The 14,277-nt window shown below is 43.4% G+C and overlaps 1 protein-coding gene, 1 long non-coding RNA gene and 1 pseudogene across 6 annotated transcripts in view; 1 reads left to right on the top strand and 2 right to left on the bottom strand.

The window, feature by feature from the left end:
• AGO4 (argonaute RISC component 4) overlaps window positions 1-7,041 on the bottom strand; it is a 38,279-nt gene extending 31,238 nt beyond the window's left edge. For 2 of the 5 annotated variants that reach the window (XR_014144798.1, XM_081818073.1), the window contains exon 1: window positions 6,763-7,041. Coding sequence is in view for 4 of the 5 variants with exons in the window: in XM_081818073.1 (XP_081674199.1) it covers window positions 6,763-6,781 (19 nt within the window). In the remaining variant the exon portion in view is untranslated. The remainder of the gene's footprint in view (window positions 1-6,762) is intronic. The other 3 variants (XM_081818071.1, XM_081818072.1, XM_006732551.2) reach the window with 3 other exon arrangements.
• A 5,064-nt stretch (window positions 7,042-12,105) lies between these two features.
• The window catches only part of LOC145721236 (uncharacterized), a 29,181-nt gene continuing 27,009 nt past the window's right edge, over window positions 12,106-14,277 (bottom strand). Inside the window, exon 3 of the long non-coding RNA XR_014144799.1 lies at window positions 12,106-12,239. This is a non-coding gene — a long non-coding RNA (uncharacterized LOC145721236). The remainder of the gene's footprint in view (window positions 12,240-14,277) is intronic.
• Window positions 13,034-13,681, top strand: LOC102748836 (mitochondrial import inner membrane translocase subunit Tim17-A pseudogene; annotated as a pseudogene).

The raw sequence follows: 14,277 nt of genomic DNA, 5'->3' as shown, positions 1-14,277 counted from the left end.
CTTAAAGTTATTGAAAATCTCACATATTAAATTCATTGTTTAATCTTTCCCTAAATTCTACTCATCCTTCAAAACTCAGGTTAGGTGTGACTTCCTTTCTGGAATCTCCCAGACTGGAAGATGCATCCTTGGTGTACCCAAGACCCTCTGCATAAGGGAGCACTTAGCACAAGCACATAGAAACAATATTTAGTTATTGTCTCATCCAGTAGACTGTAAATTCTTAGAAGAAATGGACCTCCGTTTCACTGTTATCTCCTCAATACCTCATTCAAGGACTAGCACATTGTAGGAATTCAATAAATGTTGAACTGAACAATACAGGCATATCTCATTTAATTGCATTTTGCTTTATTGTGCTTTGCAGATATTGCATTTTTTACAAATTGAAGGTTTGTGGCAACCCTGCATTGAGCAATTGGTGTTATTTTTCAAACAGCATTTGCTCATTTCACGTCTCTGTGTCACCTTTAGGTAACTCTCACGATATCTGAAACATTTTCATTATTATTATATTTGTGATCTTTGAGTTGCTATTGTAATTGTTTTGGGGTGCCATGAACTGCAGCCATATGAGACAACAAACTTAATCCATAAATGTTGTGCGTTCTGACTGCCCCACTGGCTGGCCAGTCCCCTGTCTCTCTTCCTCTCCTTGAGCATCCCTATTCCCTGAGACACTACAACACTGAAATTAGGCCAGTTAATAACCCTACCTTTAAGTGTTCAAGTGAAAGGAAGTCACATGTGTCTCACTTTCAATCGAAAGCTAGCAATGATTAAGCTTAATGAGGAAGGCATGTCAAAAGCCAAGACAGGTGGAAAGTAGGCCTCTTGGGCCAAAGAGTCAGCCAAGTTGTGAATGCAATGGAAGAATTCTTGAAGGAAGTTAGGAATGCTTTATAGCCAACACACAAATGAGAAGAAAGCAAAACAACCATATTGCTGATATGGAGAAAGTCTTAGTGGTCTGGAGAGATCAAATGAGTCATAAAATTCCCTTAAGTCAAAGCCTAACCCAGAGCAAGACCTCATTCTCTTCAATTCTATGAAGGCTGAGAGAGGTGAGGAAGCTGCAGAAGAAAAGTTTGAAGCTAGGGGTACCTGGGTGGCTCAGTCGGTTGGGCCTCTGACTCTTGATTTCAGTTCAGGTCATGATCTCAGGGTCCTGAGATTGGAACCTTCCCACTTCCTGCCCCATCGAGCTCCATACTGAGCACGGAGCCTGCTTGAAATTCTTTCTATCCCTCTCTCCCTGCCCCCTCACCCCTGCTTGTGTTCTCTCGCACACGCTCTCTCTCTCAAAAAAAAAAAAAAAGAAAGAAAGAAAAAAGAGAAAAGTTTGAAGCTAGAAGAAGTTGGTTCATGAGGTTTAAGGAAAGAAGCCCTCTCCAGGACATAAAAGTGCAAGGCAAAGCAGCAAGTGCTGATACAGAGGCTGCAGCAAGTTCTCCAAGAGGTCTAGTTAAGATAATTAAAGATAATTAAAATCTGGCTACAAATTTTCAATGTGGTTGAAACAGCCTTATATCTGAAGAAGAGATCATCTAGGACTTTCATAGCTGGAGAGAAGTCAATGCCTGGCTTCAAAGCATCAAAGGACGGACCAATTCTTGTTAATGGCTAATGCAGCTGGTGACTTTAAGTTCAAGCCAATGTTCATTCTGAAAATCCTAGGGTCCTTAAGCATTATGCTAAATCTATTCTGCCTGTGCTCTATAAATGAAATAACAAAGCCTGGATGACAGCACATCTGTTTATAACATGGTTTATTGGATACTTTGAGCCCACTGTTGAGACATACTGCTCAAGAAAAAAGCTTCCTTCCAAAATATTACTGTCCATGAACAATGCACCTGGTCACCCACAGGCTCCGACAGAGGTGTACAACGAGATTAGTGGTGTTTTCATGCCTGCTAACACAACATCCATTCTGCAGCCCATAAACCAAGGAGTAATTTCGACTTTCAAGACTTATTATTTGAGAAACACATTTTGTAAAGCTATAGCTGTCAGAGAGAGTGATTCCTCTGATAGATCTGAGCAAAGAGAAAACCTTCTGGAAAGGAGTCACTGTTCTAGATGCCATTAGGAAAATTCAAGATTCAGGGGAAGTGCTCAAAATATCAACACAAACAGGAGCTTGGAAGAAGCTGATTCCCACCCTCCTGGATGACTGGGAGGGGTTCAAGACTTCAGTGGAGGAAGTAGCTGCAGGTGTGGTGGAAACAGCCAGAGAACTGGAATTAGAAGTGGAGCCTGAAGATGGGACTGAATGGCTGCAATCTCATGATAAAACTTTAAGGGATGAGGAGTTGCTTCTTTGGATGAGCAAAGAAAGCAGTTTCTTGAGATGGAATCTATTCCTGGTGAAGATGCTGTGAAGATTGTTGAACTGAGCACAAAGGATCGAGAATATACAAACTCAGTTGATAAAGCAGTGACAGGGTTTGAGGGGATAGACTCCAATTCTGAAAGAAGTTCTACTGTGGGGAAAATGCTATCAAACATCACTGCATACTACAGAGAAATCATTCATGAAAGGAAGAGTCAATTGATGTGGCAAACTTCATCATTGTCTCATTTTAAGAAGTTGCCACAGCCACCTCAAACTTAAGCAACATCACCCTGATCTGTCAGCAGCCAACAACATCAAAGTGAGAGCCCCCACCAGCAAAAAGATGATGACTCCCTGAAAGCTCAGATGATGGTTAGCACTTTTTAGCAATGAAGTATTTTTTTTTTTAAAGATTTTATTTATTTATTTGACAGAGAGAGACACAGCGAGAGAGGGAACACAAGCAGGGGGAGTGGGAGAGGGAGAAGCAGGCTTCCCGCTGAGCAGGGAGCCCGATGCGGGGCTCGATCCCAGGACCCTGGGATCATGATCTGAGCCGAAGGCAGACGCTTAGCGACTGAGCCACCCAGGCGCCCCAGCAATGAAGTATTTTTTAATTAAGGTATGTACAGGGCGCCTGGGTGGCTCAGTTGGTTAAGCGACTGCCTTCGGCTCAGGTCATGATCCTGGAGTCCCAGGATCGAGTCCCGCATCGGGCTCCCTGCTCAGCAGGGAGTCTGCTTCTCCCTCTGACCCTCCCCCCTCTCATGTGCTCTCTCTCTCTCAAATAAATAAATAAAATCTTTAAAAAAAAATTAAGGTATGCACATTTTTTAGACTTAATGCTATTGCACACTTAGACTACAGTATCGAGTAAACATAACTTTTCTATGTACTGAGAAACCAAAAAATTCATTGGACTTGCTTTATTGTGATATTCACTCTATTGTGATGGTCTGGAACTGAACCTACAATATCCCCAAGGTATGCCTGTATCAGTCATCTTTGTAGCAGCCCCAGATAGAGACCAAACAGAAACCCAGTCATTCCTAAAACCCAAGAATTGACTTATTTTTCACTTAAGCAAAAGCACATAATTTATACCAAAAATATGACTGCTTGGAATTGAGTTCCACTTCTGGTGTACAAGGGATCTACTCTGGGTGTGGTAAGACATTTAAAAACAAGGTAAGAGGTAAATAATAAATAACATCAGAGGTGATTGGCGTACTGAGTTAACCCCATCAAATCATATGGACAAGTTAGCCCTGCACAGTCTAAAGTACATTTAAACAATCATTGTATCATAAATCCAGCTTTACGATAGAAATCCAGAAACAGAAATTTGGAGCAAATGACTTGCCCAAGGACATAGGACTTGACTTTAAATTGTGACTACAATTTAGGTTTCCTAATTTCCAGCCCAGTGCTTTTTCTTCCCCAACATACTTCACAATCCTAAGGTATCTATACCTCTCTGAAGACTTGATGCCAAAGGGACAGAGGCAGAGGAAATTAAAGAAGTGGGATTGATGGAGAAATGTAAGTAGTGTGTGCCTGTTCTTTGGTAATATGAAAGAGAAGTTAGAAGGTGAGTGGTCACTTCTTTGAGTAAGTTTAGGAGATTTATTTAGAAAAATATAATCTAAAATTTTCCAAAAGCTGGTTTCTTTGAATTCAGCAAACTACTTAAAGAAATAAAGCAGGGTGGCTAAGGCAGAACCAAACTGTGTAGGTTTCAATCCTGGTTTTACCACTCCTTAACTGCATGACCTTGGGCCAGTTTCTTAGTCACTGTGTGCCTCAGTTTCCTCATCTATAAAAGATGGGAGGTGTGATAATAATAGCATCTATTTCATAAAGCAATTGTGAAGATCCCATGAGATAATGTATACATAAAGCTTAACACAGTGCCTCATAATAGTAAGTGCTCAATAAATGTTAGCTATTATGATTGTACTTGCATGAAATGTTATAGTCAGTGCTCAAAGGTCCTGGGCTTTATAATGGGTATATCTCCAAAAGTTGGTGACAAAGTCAGAAAATTACATCTTCCAAAAAGGAAACAAATATTACTCAACACCGATTGGAAGAAGTCAGCCTTAAATGAAGAGGAGGGCAATAGACTAGGGCTCAGATGACCCAGACTCATCTGCATTTCACCACTCAGCCTTGAGATCTTGAAGTCACTTCAGCTCTCTGAATCTCTTTACTCATCTGTAAAATGGGGCTAATGCTACCTTGCCTACCTCACAGAAGATCAAATGAGCTAAGAGCTATGAAAGCACCTTCCAAACTATAAAGCACTGTAAAAATAAAAGTTATCATTAATATAGCCAAAATAAATGGTAATCTGACTATATTTCTAAGTTATTATTGTCAGAAACCAAAATGGGGTGAGGACAGAGTACAGCAAGACTAAGAATATGTCAGTGATTATTCAAGTGAGGAGGGCACAAAGCACTAGAGTGGTGTGCTTCAGTAAAGCTGAAATGCTTCTCTAAGTTCTAAAACAGCCTGGATAAAATATCCCACAAGACTATCAACTCCCTTTGCTCCAGTTCTATGCTCAGCAAGCGGCTTATTATTAATTGGGTTTCCAAGGTACCGTGACACCTGAAAAGGGGTTTGCTAAACAGTAGACGAGAAAATATTCTAGTTAACAGAAAAGATCTATGTGACATTTTGATTTAGCCACTCGTGTCTTCAAACTGTGCTTAGTGAGAATTAATTTTCTACAATCCTGAGCTAAGTCTTCAAATCTGCAAAAGCTAAAATCACCGCCCCCCCCCAAAAGTCCCTAGGAGGTTCCTAACTACCAGGTTGATCTTTTCCATGAAATTCAATTTGTATACACAGTTAGTTACATAGTCTCTTCCAGCATCAGCTCATAAATGCAACAGTTGCTTCAATTATGAATTACTAACTGGGAGGGAAGAAGAAACATTTGTTGAATATCTACAAAGCATTAGTCTCCACAATAAGACTCCTCATATACATTGTCTCATTTCATTCTCACAACAATCTTGCAGTACATAATTATTATTACCCTCATTTTATAGATGAGGAAATGAAAGTTCAAAGGAATTAAGGAATTTGCCCAAGGTTATACAACTATTAAATTACTAGATTGGATTTGAACAGAAGTCTGTTACATTCCTAAAGACATGATCATGCCTTTGGCTGGGGGACATAGCTGAAGAAACCCAGAGTAATACTCAGATTGAGGTTTATCAAATAATATTAGTGTCATGAAACCAATTTACTTTTAAAAGGCATATGAAATTTGATTATGGGGGCCTTTAAAAAATATTTTAAGCAGCAAATTAAAGTGGGCTTTAATCATTCAGTTCTGTAAACAAGTTCTAAGTAAACAAACTGGCAAAGTTTCCAAACTCAAATGGTAAACTGAATTTTCTGCACACTAAAAAAATGAAATGCCCTACAACTAAGTCCACTATGTAGATAAGGTTTGATATAAAGTTAATTCTATCACAGCCTCTAAACCCTGCTTAGCGAAGGCATTAGAAACCTGTTGCGGTTTGAGGAGGGAGCACCAGGTTCCCAGCCTGCAGAGCGTTTCTTACAACCTGGAATGGTTCCTCTAGTTTGGGCCGACTGGGAGAGAGAAACAAGAGGTCATTCCAAAAGATGGGGAATTACAGTTTCCAAAGCACTTTCACCTTCATTTAATCCTCCCAACCAACGATAACCCAGTTAGAAGAGCACTCAGGCCATTAAAGCCCATGCTAGAAGGGGCTCACTGGACACCTGTCACTAAGGCGACAGCCCAGATCACTCCCGGACTGTTGCACAGACTGACAGGCATAGGACCATATTTCCTGAGACTTCAGGGCCTTTGAGAGGGTGGGTACTTTGCCTCTTGGCCTTTGGGGGGTCATGAGAAGTGTTTGGGGGAAGTTCTTCTTCCTTATCTGAGGGCTCTGGACTGTCTACCAGTGCAAAGAAAAACACGGGTGTGGCCCCATGCCCAGCATACCCCTGGTAGTAGGAGGGTGTCCTTCCCGGGCCAGTAGAGGCCAGGCCTCAGTTGAGCACTTGGCACAGATCATTCCTTCTGAGGCCCGAACTGGCCTGCCTCAACCCTGGAGCACAGACCACCTCCCCGAGGTTCGGTTAGGTCTCCCGTCCACCTGGGGACGGGGGTCACCACCCTGGGCCCGCCTCCCTTAGACCCCGAGCCCTGCCTCGTCTCTCCAGGCTGGACCGCGGTCTCCGCCCCCCAAGGCCCGGGTCAGCTCCCTCCGCCCTGTGCTATGGGGCACGGATCCCCTTCCCCCACGCCTGACGGCCCGAACCCAGGTAAGCAAGAGCCGATGGGGGAGACCCGGAGCGACGCGCCCGCCCACCCGCCCACCAGTCCCGGGGCCGCAATCCGGCCCCGGCCCGAGCGCGCTCCTCACCGGGTCCCAGCGCCTCCATGGCGGCGGCGGGGGCCGCCTCGCCCCGGTCCCCGGCGCCTCCCGCTCCGGGCCCCGCCGCCGCCGCCGCCGCCGCCGCGTAACGCTTGATCTCCGGAATATTGGCGCTGCGGGGGGGCGCCGCGGAGACGCGGGCGCTGGGCAGGGGGCGGCGGCGGCGCCCGGCCCGGGGACAGGGACGCGGCTCCCGCGGCTCTTCCGGCCTCAGCGACAACAAAAACAATCCCCGCCGCCGCCGCCGCCGCTGCCAGCGGGAGCGGGAGCGGGAGCCAGCGCGCGCGCCCGCCGGGCGGGGAGGAGGCGCGGGACGCGCCCGACCCAGGGTCCCGGCTCGAGGAGGGGGCGTGCGCGGCCCCGGGCGCCCGGTCCACGGAGCCCGGCGGGGGGCGGGACGGGGTGGGGCGGGGGCGCGCGCGCGCCCGGAGGGGGCAGTGCCCCGAGGACGTGTCGGGTGCGCGCGCGCCCGTTCGCACTGCCCAGTCGCCCAGGACCGCCAACCCGGCAAAAGGCGGGCGGGGCGGTGATTCGTGCGGTGGTCCCAGAGCCTCCCGGCAAACGGTACCCCGCAAAAGATCGGGATTCCAGACCCCGCTGATCCACAGACACAGTTCACCACTTCTGGCGGTGGAAAGTGCCCTATGATTCACATCAGGCACCTCTCCTCCTTCCTCCCACCTCAGACCCCTTCTTTCTCCTCTGTCTCCTCTTTCTCTACTGTCCTGGGACAGAGGACACCAGGGTCACCACAGACGGAACACTTTTCCTCCATTGCTTCATCCAGATCGCACACCCAGTTGCCTTTCCCTCCCCATGCAGCCTGAAAGCACCCCGGGAATGGACCATGATGCATGATGCATTCTCTTGCTAGTCACACCACAACCACCTCTGGTCAGCAAGTCACCAAGCACTTCAGAAGGGCAAGTCTTGCTTTCTCACATGACTTCCTCTTAGCCGCCAAGAGCCAAGGGAGCAACACCCACTCCAAGGCAGCATGGCCTGCCCAGTGGGAACTTTTGAGTTGGAGAGCATAGCACTACAGCCCAAGAAGCAGTTTCTAGTCAGCAAAACGAGGGAGCCTTCTGCCCACCAGTTAAAAGGGTACAATGTGTATGTCTTGTTTGCTAGGGCTGCCATCACAAAGTACCACAGACTGAGTGGCCTAAACAACAGAAATTAATTTTCTGGCAGTTCTGGAGGCTGGACGTCCAAGTCCAAGGACGGGTTTCTTCTGAGATCTCTCTTTTTTGCTTGTAGATGGCCGTCTTCCCACTGTGTCTTCACATGATCTTCCCTCTGTACATGTCTGTGTCAAAATGTCCTCTTCCTGTAAGGACACCCATCATGCTGGATTAGGGCCCAACTTACAGACTTTGTTTTAACGTAATTACCCCTTTAAAGACTCTATCTCCAAATACAGTCACATTCTGAGATAGTGGGGTAAGGATTTCAGTATATGAATTTCATATGTTCAGCCTGTAACATGTATAATGAGATATTCATTTGAGCATCAAAGCCAGAGAGCCAGGTAATTTTTGCATGTAATGATAAAAAATGTTAGGGGCATACCATGGCCAGGCATTGTATTATGGGCTTCACATGTCATTTAATCTTCACAGTGACTATAAGGTAGATATTGTTAAGGAAACCAAAGTTCAGGGAAGCTAAGGAAGTCAGGCTCTGCGTTATATGATACCGCAGTGAAGGATGGAAAAATTGGAGTTCTAAATCCTGCATTCTAGTTCTGGCTGCTTCCATCCCTGACTGGCGATGGAAGTGGGACTTTTAATTGAGTGACTAGATTCTATAGTGACGGATACTATATTCGAAGTTCTTTCCATAGCACCATACTTCTCTGTTAAATCAGATATTAACTGGAAATAGTAAGAGGGGACAGCAAGTTTGAAGAGGAGGAAGTATTCATTAAATGAACAGACAGGTTTACAGCTAAGAGTATAAGAAAAACCAACTAGAGATCAAGCTTTGAGTTAAACCTAGTAGCCACCTCCCTTCTTCTCTACTCCAGGCTAAATTCCTCCCATAGTTTAAACAGTGCTGGTGGCTTTCAGCCTGAGTTGAGGCTGATTTTCAGTCTCCCACTTCCTAACAAATTTCCCCCATGTTCTATTTGGTACCCTGAGCAAGGATGATAGCTTGTTTCCTGTACCAAAAATAGCCTCAGAAACCTGCGTATGAAATGTATTTACCTTGTTTCAGTCAGGACTGCAATGCCTCAATCCCCTGTCTCTCACTCTGTTATTCTTGACCACTCTGATCATCTACATTCTCCTTCCCAAACCCACTCTAGCACCCACTGGCCCCTTCCCAAAGACCCTTCTAAGCCCTCCCAAACCAAAGTTCTATAGTCAGTAAAGTCCCCTAAGCCTTGGCCTGTTCAGCAAGCCCTCCCTCCACTTCCTGCTGTGGCTGAGTAGAAGCCATGCCCCAGAATACCACTTCCCCCTCAGCTCTCTCTGATGGTGGCTGCTCATTTTCCTACACCGCCCATATCTACAGGACAGGGTGGGGGCTGGGTAGAGAATCAGCAATATATTTGCCCCCATTGTCCCAAACCTTGAATTCTCATTCTCATATTAAAACCACTTGCCATCTGGCCAAACCACCATAGGGCCTCCCTTGGTGGTATAATTAACTCAGCCCCTGGTCTTCTATCTCAGTCCAGGCTTAGCTCCCAATGCATTATAAATCCTTGAAGGCAGGGCTCATGCCTTATTTGGGTATTCAGGTTTGTGTGTCTGTTGCCTAACACATTATGTGGCACCAAATGCCCAGTCAGGGAAATTTATGGAATGAATGAATGAATGAATGAGCAAGTAATGTGTAAATAGTGGGAGCTAGAAATGGTCCAATGGAGGGGCCTAGGTGAAAAACTCTGGGTGAACTTCCAGCTTCACCAGAGCACAGACTTTCAAATCAGATGATCCTGGGTTCAAATCTCAGTTCTACAGCATACTAGCTCCAAGTACCTGGGACAAGTCCCTTCACCTACTGCTAAAGGAGTCAGTAAGGAGGAAGTCAAGTCATATATGCACATGTTCCTGTGTGCCTGGCCCAATATATGTGCCCAATAGTCACTAATTTTCATCCCTTCCCTCCTTTCCCCAGGCTAAGAGCTGCTCCCCTGCCACTCTCTTGCTGTCCTTTGAGAGGCAGTGAACCCAAGATCTCAGCCCAGTCCAAGAGAGGGGAGAGGACTGTCAGGGACTGAGCATGTTTTCACATCCCGTGCCTGAGCCACCTGAGGACAGGAAGTTGGCTCACCCATCTGGGAGTGAGAGCCAGAACATGCTCAGTCAAGGTTTATGAATGAAACTAAACCTCTCAAATATGTCAATGCTCCCCTGAGACCAGAAGGAGCCAGAGGGAGCCTTCCTATCAGACACTGTGCCAGAAGGCTGGGTTCCAGCCAGCAGCCCTATTTGTGACACTCCAACCCTTGTCTGGGCCACTGGCCTCTGTTGATGTTTTGACTCCTCAGCCTCTCCTCATACTAACATTGCACAAGTCTGGAGCTTAGAAGTCGGGGAGGAACTTCTTTGCAGTTGATCAGTTGGGCCAAGGGCTTTCATTCTTTTTTAGCTGGGGAACCCCTTATTCAAACAAAAATCTTAAGTGGGAGCTGAAGTGGAGCCACTTGGCTGAGGAGGACAGGGACCTGCACTGGACACTACTGAACCAGACTAGCTTGCCAAGAGACACCACCTGGCATCCAAATGGAATTTCTGTCCACCTGCTCCTACTCTACTGGCAGCCTCATTCTTTTGCATTTTTTTAATTGAGATAAAATTCACATATGATAAAATTCGCCATTTTAATGTGTAAATTCAGTGGTTTTTAGTGTATTCACAAAGTTGTGCAATCATCACCACTATCCAATTCCAGCACACTTTCATCATCCAAAAAGAAACCCTATACCCCAGCCCCTGGCAACCACTAATTTACTTTCTGTCTCTATGGATTTGCCTATTCTGGACATTTCATATAAATGGAATAATACAGTATGTGCTCTTTTGTATCTAGTTTCTTTCACTTACCATAATGTTTTCAAGGTTTATCCATATTGTAGCATGCATCAATACTTCATTGTTTTGTTTTGTTTTGTTTTTAAGTAGGCTCCATGCTCAAGATGGGGCCCAATGTGGGGCTTGAACTCATGACCCTGAGATCAAGACCTGAGCTGAGATCAAGAGTTGGATGCTTAACTGATTGAGCTACCCAGGCACCCCACTACTCCATTGCTTTTAATGCTGAATAATACTCCATTGTATGTATACACCGTATTTTGTTGATCGATTAATCAGTTGAAGGACATTTGGATTGTCTCCATTTTTGGCTATAATAATGCTGTTATGAACACCCATGTGCAAGTTTTTGTGTGGATACATATAAGTTTTGTGTGGATATATAACTTTTCACTTCTGGGTATATACCTAGGAGGAGAATTGCTAGGTTATATGATAACTCTATGTTTAACTTTTTGAAGAAATGTTTTCCACAGTGGCTACACTATTTTATATTCCCATCAGCAATGTGTGAGGGCTCTAATTTCTCCACATTCTTGCCAATATTTTTTATTTTCAGATTTTAAAAAATTATACCTATCCTCTTGGATATGAGGTGGTATCTCATTGTGTATTTGGTTTACATTTCCCTAAGGACAGATGGTGTTGAGCATCTATTTATGTACTTGTTGTCTATTTGTATAACTTCTTTGGAGAAATGCTGATTCAAATCTTCTGTTCTTTTTATTTTTTTAAAAGATTTATTTATTTATTTGAGGTGAGGAGGGGCAGAGGGAGAGAAATCCTCAAGCAGATTCCCCACTGAGTGTGGAGACTGACCTGGGGCTCAATCCCAGGACTCTGAGATCATGACCAGAGTCAAAATCAAGAATTGGACATTCAACCGACTGAGCCACCCAGGTGCCCCTGAAGCACAAAAGTTTTTAATTTCAACAATCTAATTTTTCTCTGATTGCTTGTGGTTTTTTGCTATCATATCTAAGAAACCTAATCCAAAGTCATGAAGATTTATTCCTATCTTGTCTTTTAAGCATTTTATAGTTTTAGCTCTTACATTTAGGTCTTTGATCTATTTGGAGTTTACTTTTGTATATGATGGGAGGTAGGGTTCAAATTTATTCTTTTGCATGTACATACAGTTATCCAAGCACCATTTGTTTAAGACTTCTTTCCCCCATGGCCTACAACCCTTGTCAAAATCAATCAACTGCAAATGTAAGGGTTTATTTTTGGACTCTCAATTCTATCAATCTTTGTCTTTTTTTATGCTAGTATCACACTGTCTCAATTACTATAGCTTTGTAGCTTGGAAATCAGGAAGTGTCAGTCCTCCAACTTTGTTCTTCTTTTTCAAGATTGTTTTGGCTATTCTGGGTCTCTTGCTTGTCCAGATGAAATTTAGAATCAGCTTGTCTGCATCTGCAAAAAAAAAAGGCAGTTGGAATTTTGATAAGCATTATATTCAATCTGCAGATTAATTTGAGGATTGTTGCTATTTTGACAGTATTAAATATCACAATCTATAAACACAGGATATGTTTTCATTTCTTTAGTTCTTCTTTAATTTTTTCAATAATGTTTTGTAGTTTTCAGAGTGCAAATTTTATACTTCTTTGGTTAAATTTATTCCTGAGTATTTTATTCTTTTTGGTGCTATTATAAGTGGAATTGTCTTCTTAATTTCATTTTTGGATTGTTCATTGCTAATATATAGAAATACAATTGATTTTTTATATTAATCTTGCATCCACAATCTTACTGAATAGGTTTATTACCTCTAGCAGTTAATTTGTGTGTGTGTGGATTTTTTTAGCATCTTCTATATATAAGATCATGTTATCTGCAAATAGAGATAGTTTTAACTTTCTCTTTTCCAATACAGATGCTTTTTCTTTTATATTCTTACTTAATTGCCCTAAACCTCCAGTACCATGTTGAATAGAAGTGACTCTCTCTCACTCTCTCTTTTTTTTTTTTTAAGAAGTAGCCCTTTCAACAAACTAATGGTTACCAGAGGGGAGGAGGGACAGGGATGGAGGAAATGGTGATGGGATTAAGGAGTGCACTTGCTGTAATAAGTACCACGTGTTGTATGGAAGTGTGGAATCAGAGTATTGTACACCTAAAGCTAATATTATACCATATGTTAACTAACCGGAATTTTAATAAAAACTTAAGAAAAAAAACGGGTTTTTTTTTTTGGTGGAGTCAAGATGGAGGAATATATGCGAGAGCCTTGCCCTTGCGAACTGTGGATGATTGTGGTGGGGCCTTTACCATGGATACCATAGATGGTGGTATCTTTCAAGCACTCAAAGATTTTTACAATTCTCCAGTGGGAGTAAACCACAGACTACAAGGGAGTTTCACAGCTATTAAAACCAGGGCTCCGCGGTTGGGAGGTAGCTTTGCAGTTTGGGAAGGTTTATTTTTCATGACTGACTGCACTGTGGTTCAAGTCAGAGCGAAAGAAGATCCCTCGAACTCCTTCACAACTGTTGCCTTAACAGGAGCCATACTGACAGCAAGAAATGGACCAGTGGCCATGGTTGGGTCAGCAGCGATGGGTGGCATTCTAGCTTTAATTATAGGACCTGGTATCTCATTGACAAGATTTGCCTCTGCACGATTTCCCAATGGTCCTCAGTTTGCTGAAGACCCGTCTCAGTTGCCTTCAGCCCAGTTACCATCCTCACCTTTTGGAGACTATTGGCAATATCAATAGGACTTCTTTCCCAGGATTTCTTTAACAGAATGAGCTGTAGTTCAAGAAGGGATTTCAGAAGGTAAGTTATGGTCTGTTTTTAAAACCATAGGTGGGACAACTATGGCCACACAGGCTTTGAAGAGACACTTAGCTCCTTTTTCTATTTAAAGGAACATGGTGGGGGGCAGATGTTAAAAGATAATACATTTATTTATTCACACTTGGATTGCATTTGTGATAAAAATAAATGTCTAATATCTGTAAAAGAAAAATAATAAATGTTTAGAAGATGAAGGACCAGAGGGCAAACAACAATGAAACATGACCATCATTTCCTTGGGGACTTCTCTGACTGGTTTTGTTGTCCTGTCAGTCAAACAATAAAAGAACTCCTGGAACTTAAAAAAAAAAGTGGCCCTCATTTGTATTTTGCAAGCAGGCAGCTTTCTATATATCCATGATCTAGGGCCAGGAATAGAGAGACTTGGCAATTATATTTGATTTTGCCATCTTTACGAGATGGCATAACTACTAAGGAGGGCAGTGCATGAGGCTTTGACAAACAAATCAATTAATATGTTTGCTTTTACTTCCAGCCTTTGTTTCTACTACGCTTTTTAACTGGGACAATTGATTTTTTTCTTTCTTCTTCAAGATGAAATAAAGGGAATGAACTAGGGAATGAGATAAATCTAATTTGAATTTCAAATCTATAGTGTAATTCTCAAATTTCAATTCTTTTTTTTTTTT

This window comes from Leptonychotes weddellii, chromosome 4 (genome assembly GCF_054177405.1).
Source record: "Leptonychotes weddellii isolate Sample4059 chromosome 4, ASM5417740v2, whole genome shotgun sequence".
Taxonomy (NCBI): domain Eukaryota; kingdom Metazoa; phylum Chordata; class Mammalia; order Carnivora; family Phocidae; genus Leptonychotes; species Leptonychotes weddellii.
Note: the sequence above shows the minus strand (reverse complement) of the source record. Positions and strands in the feature narration are given on the sequence as shown.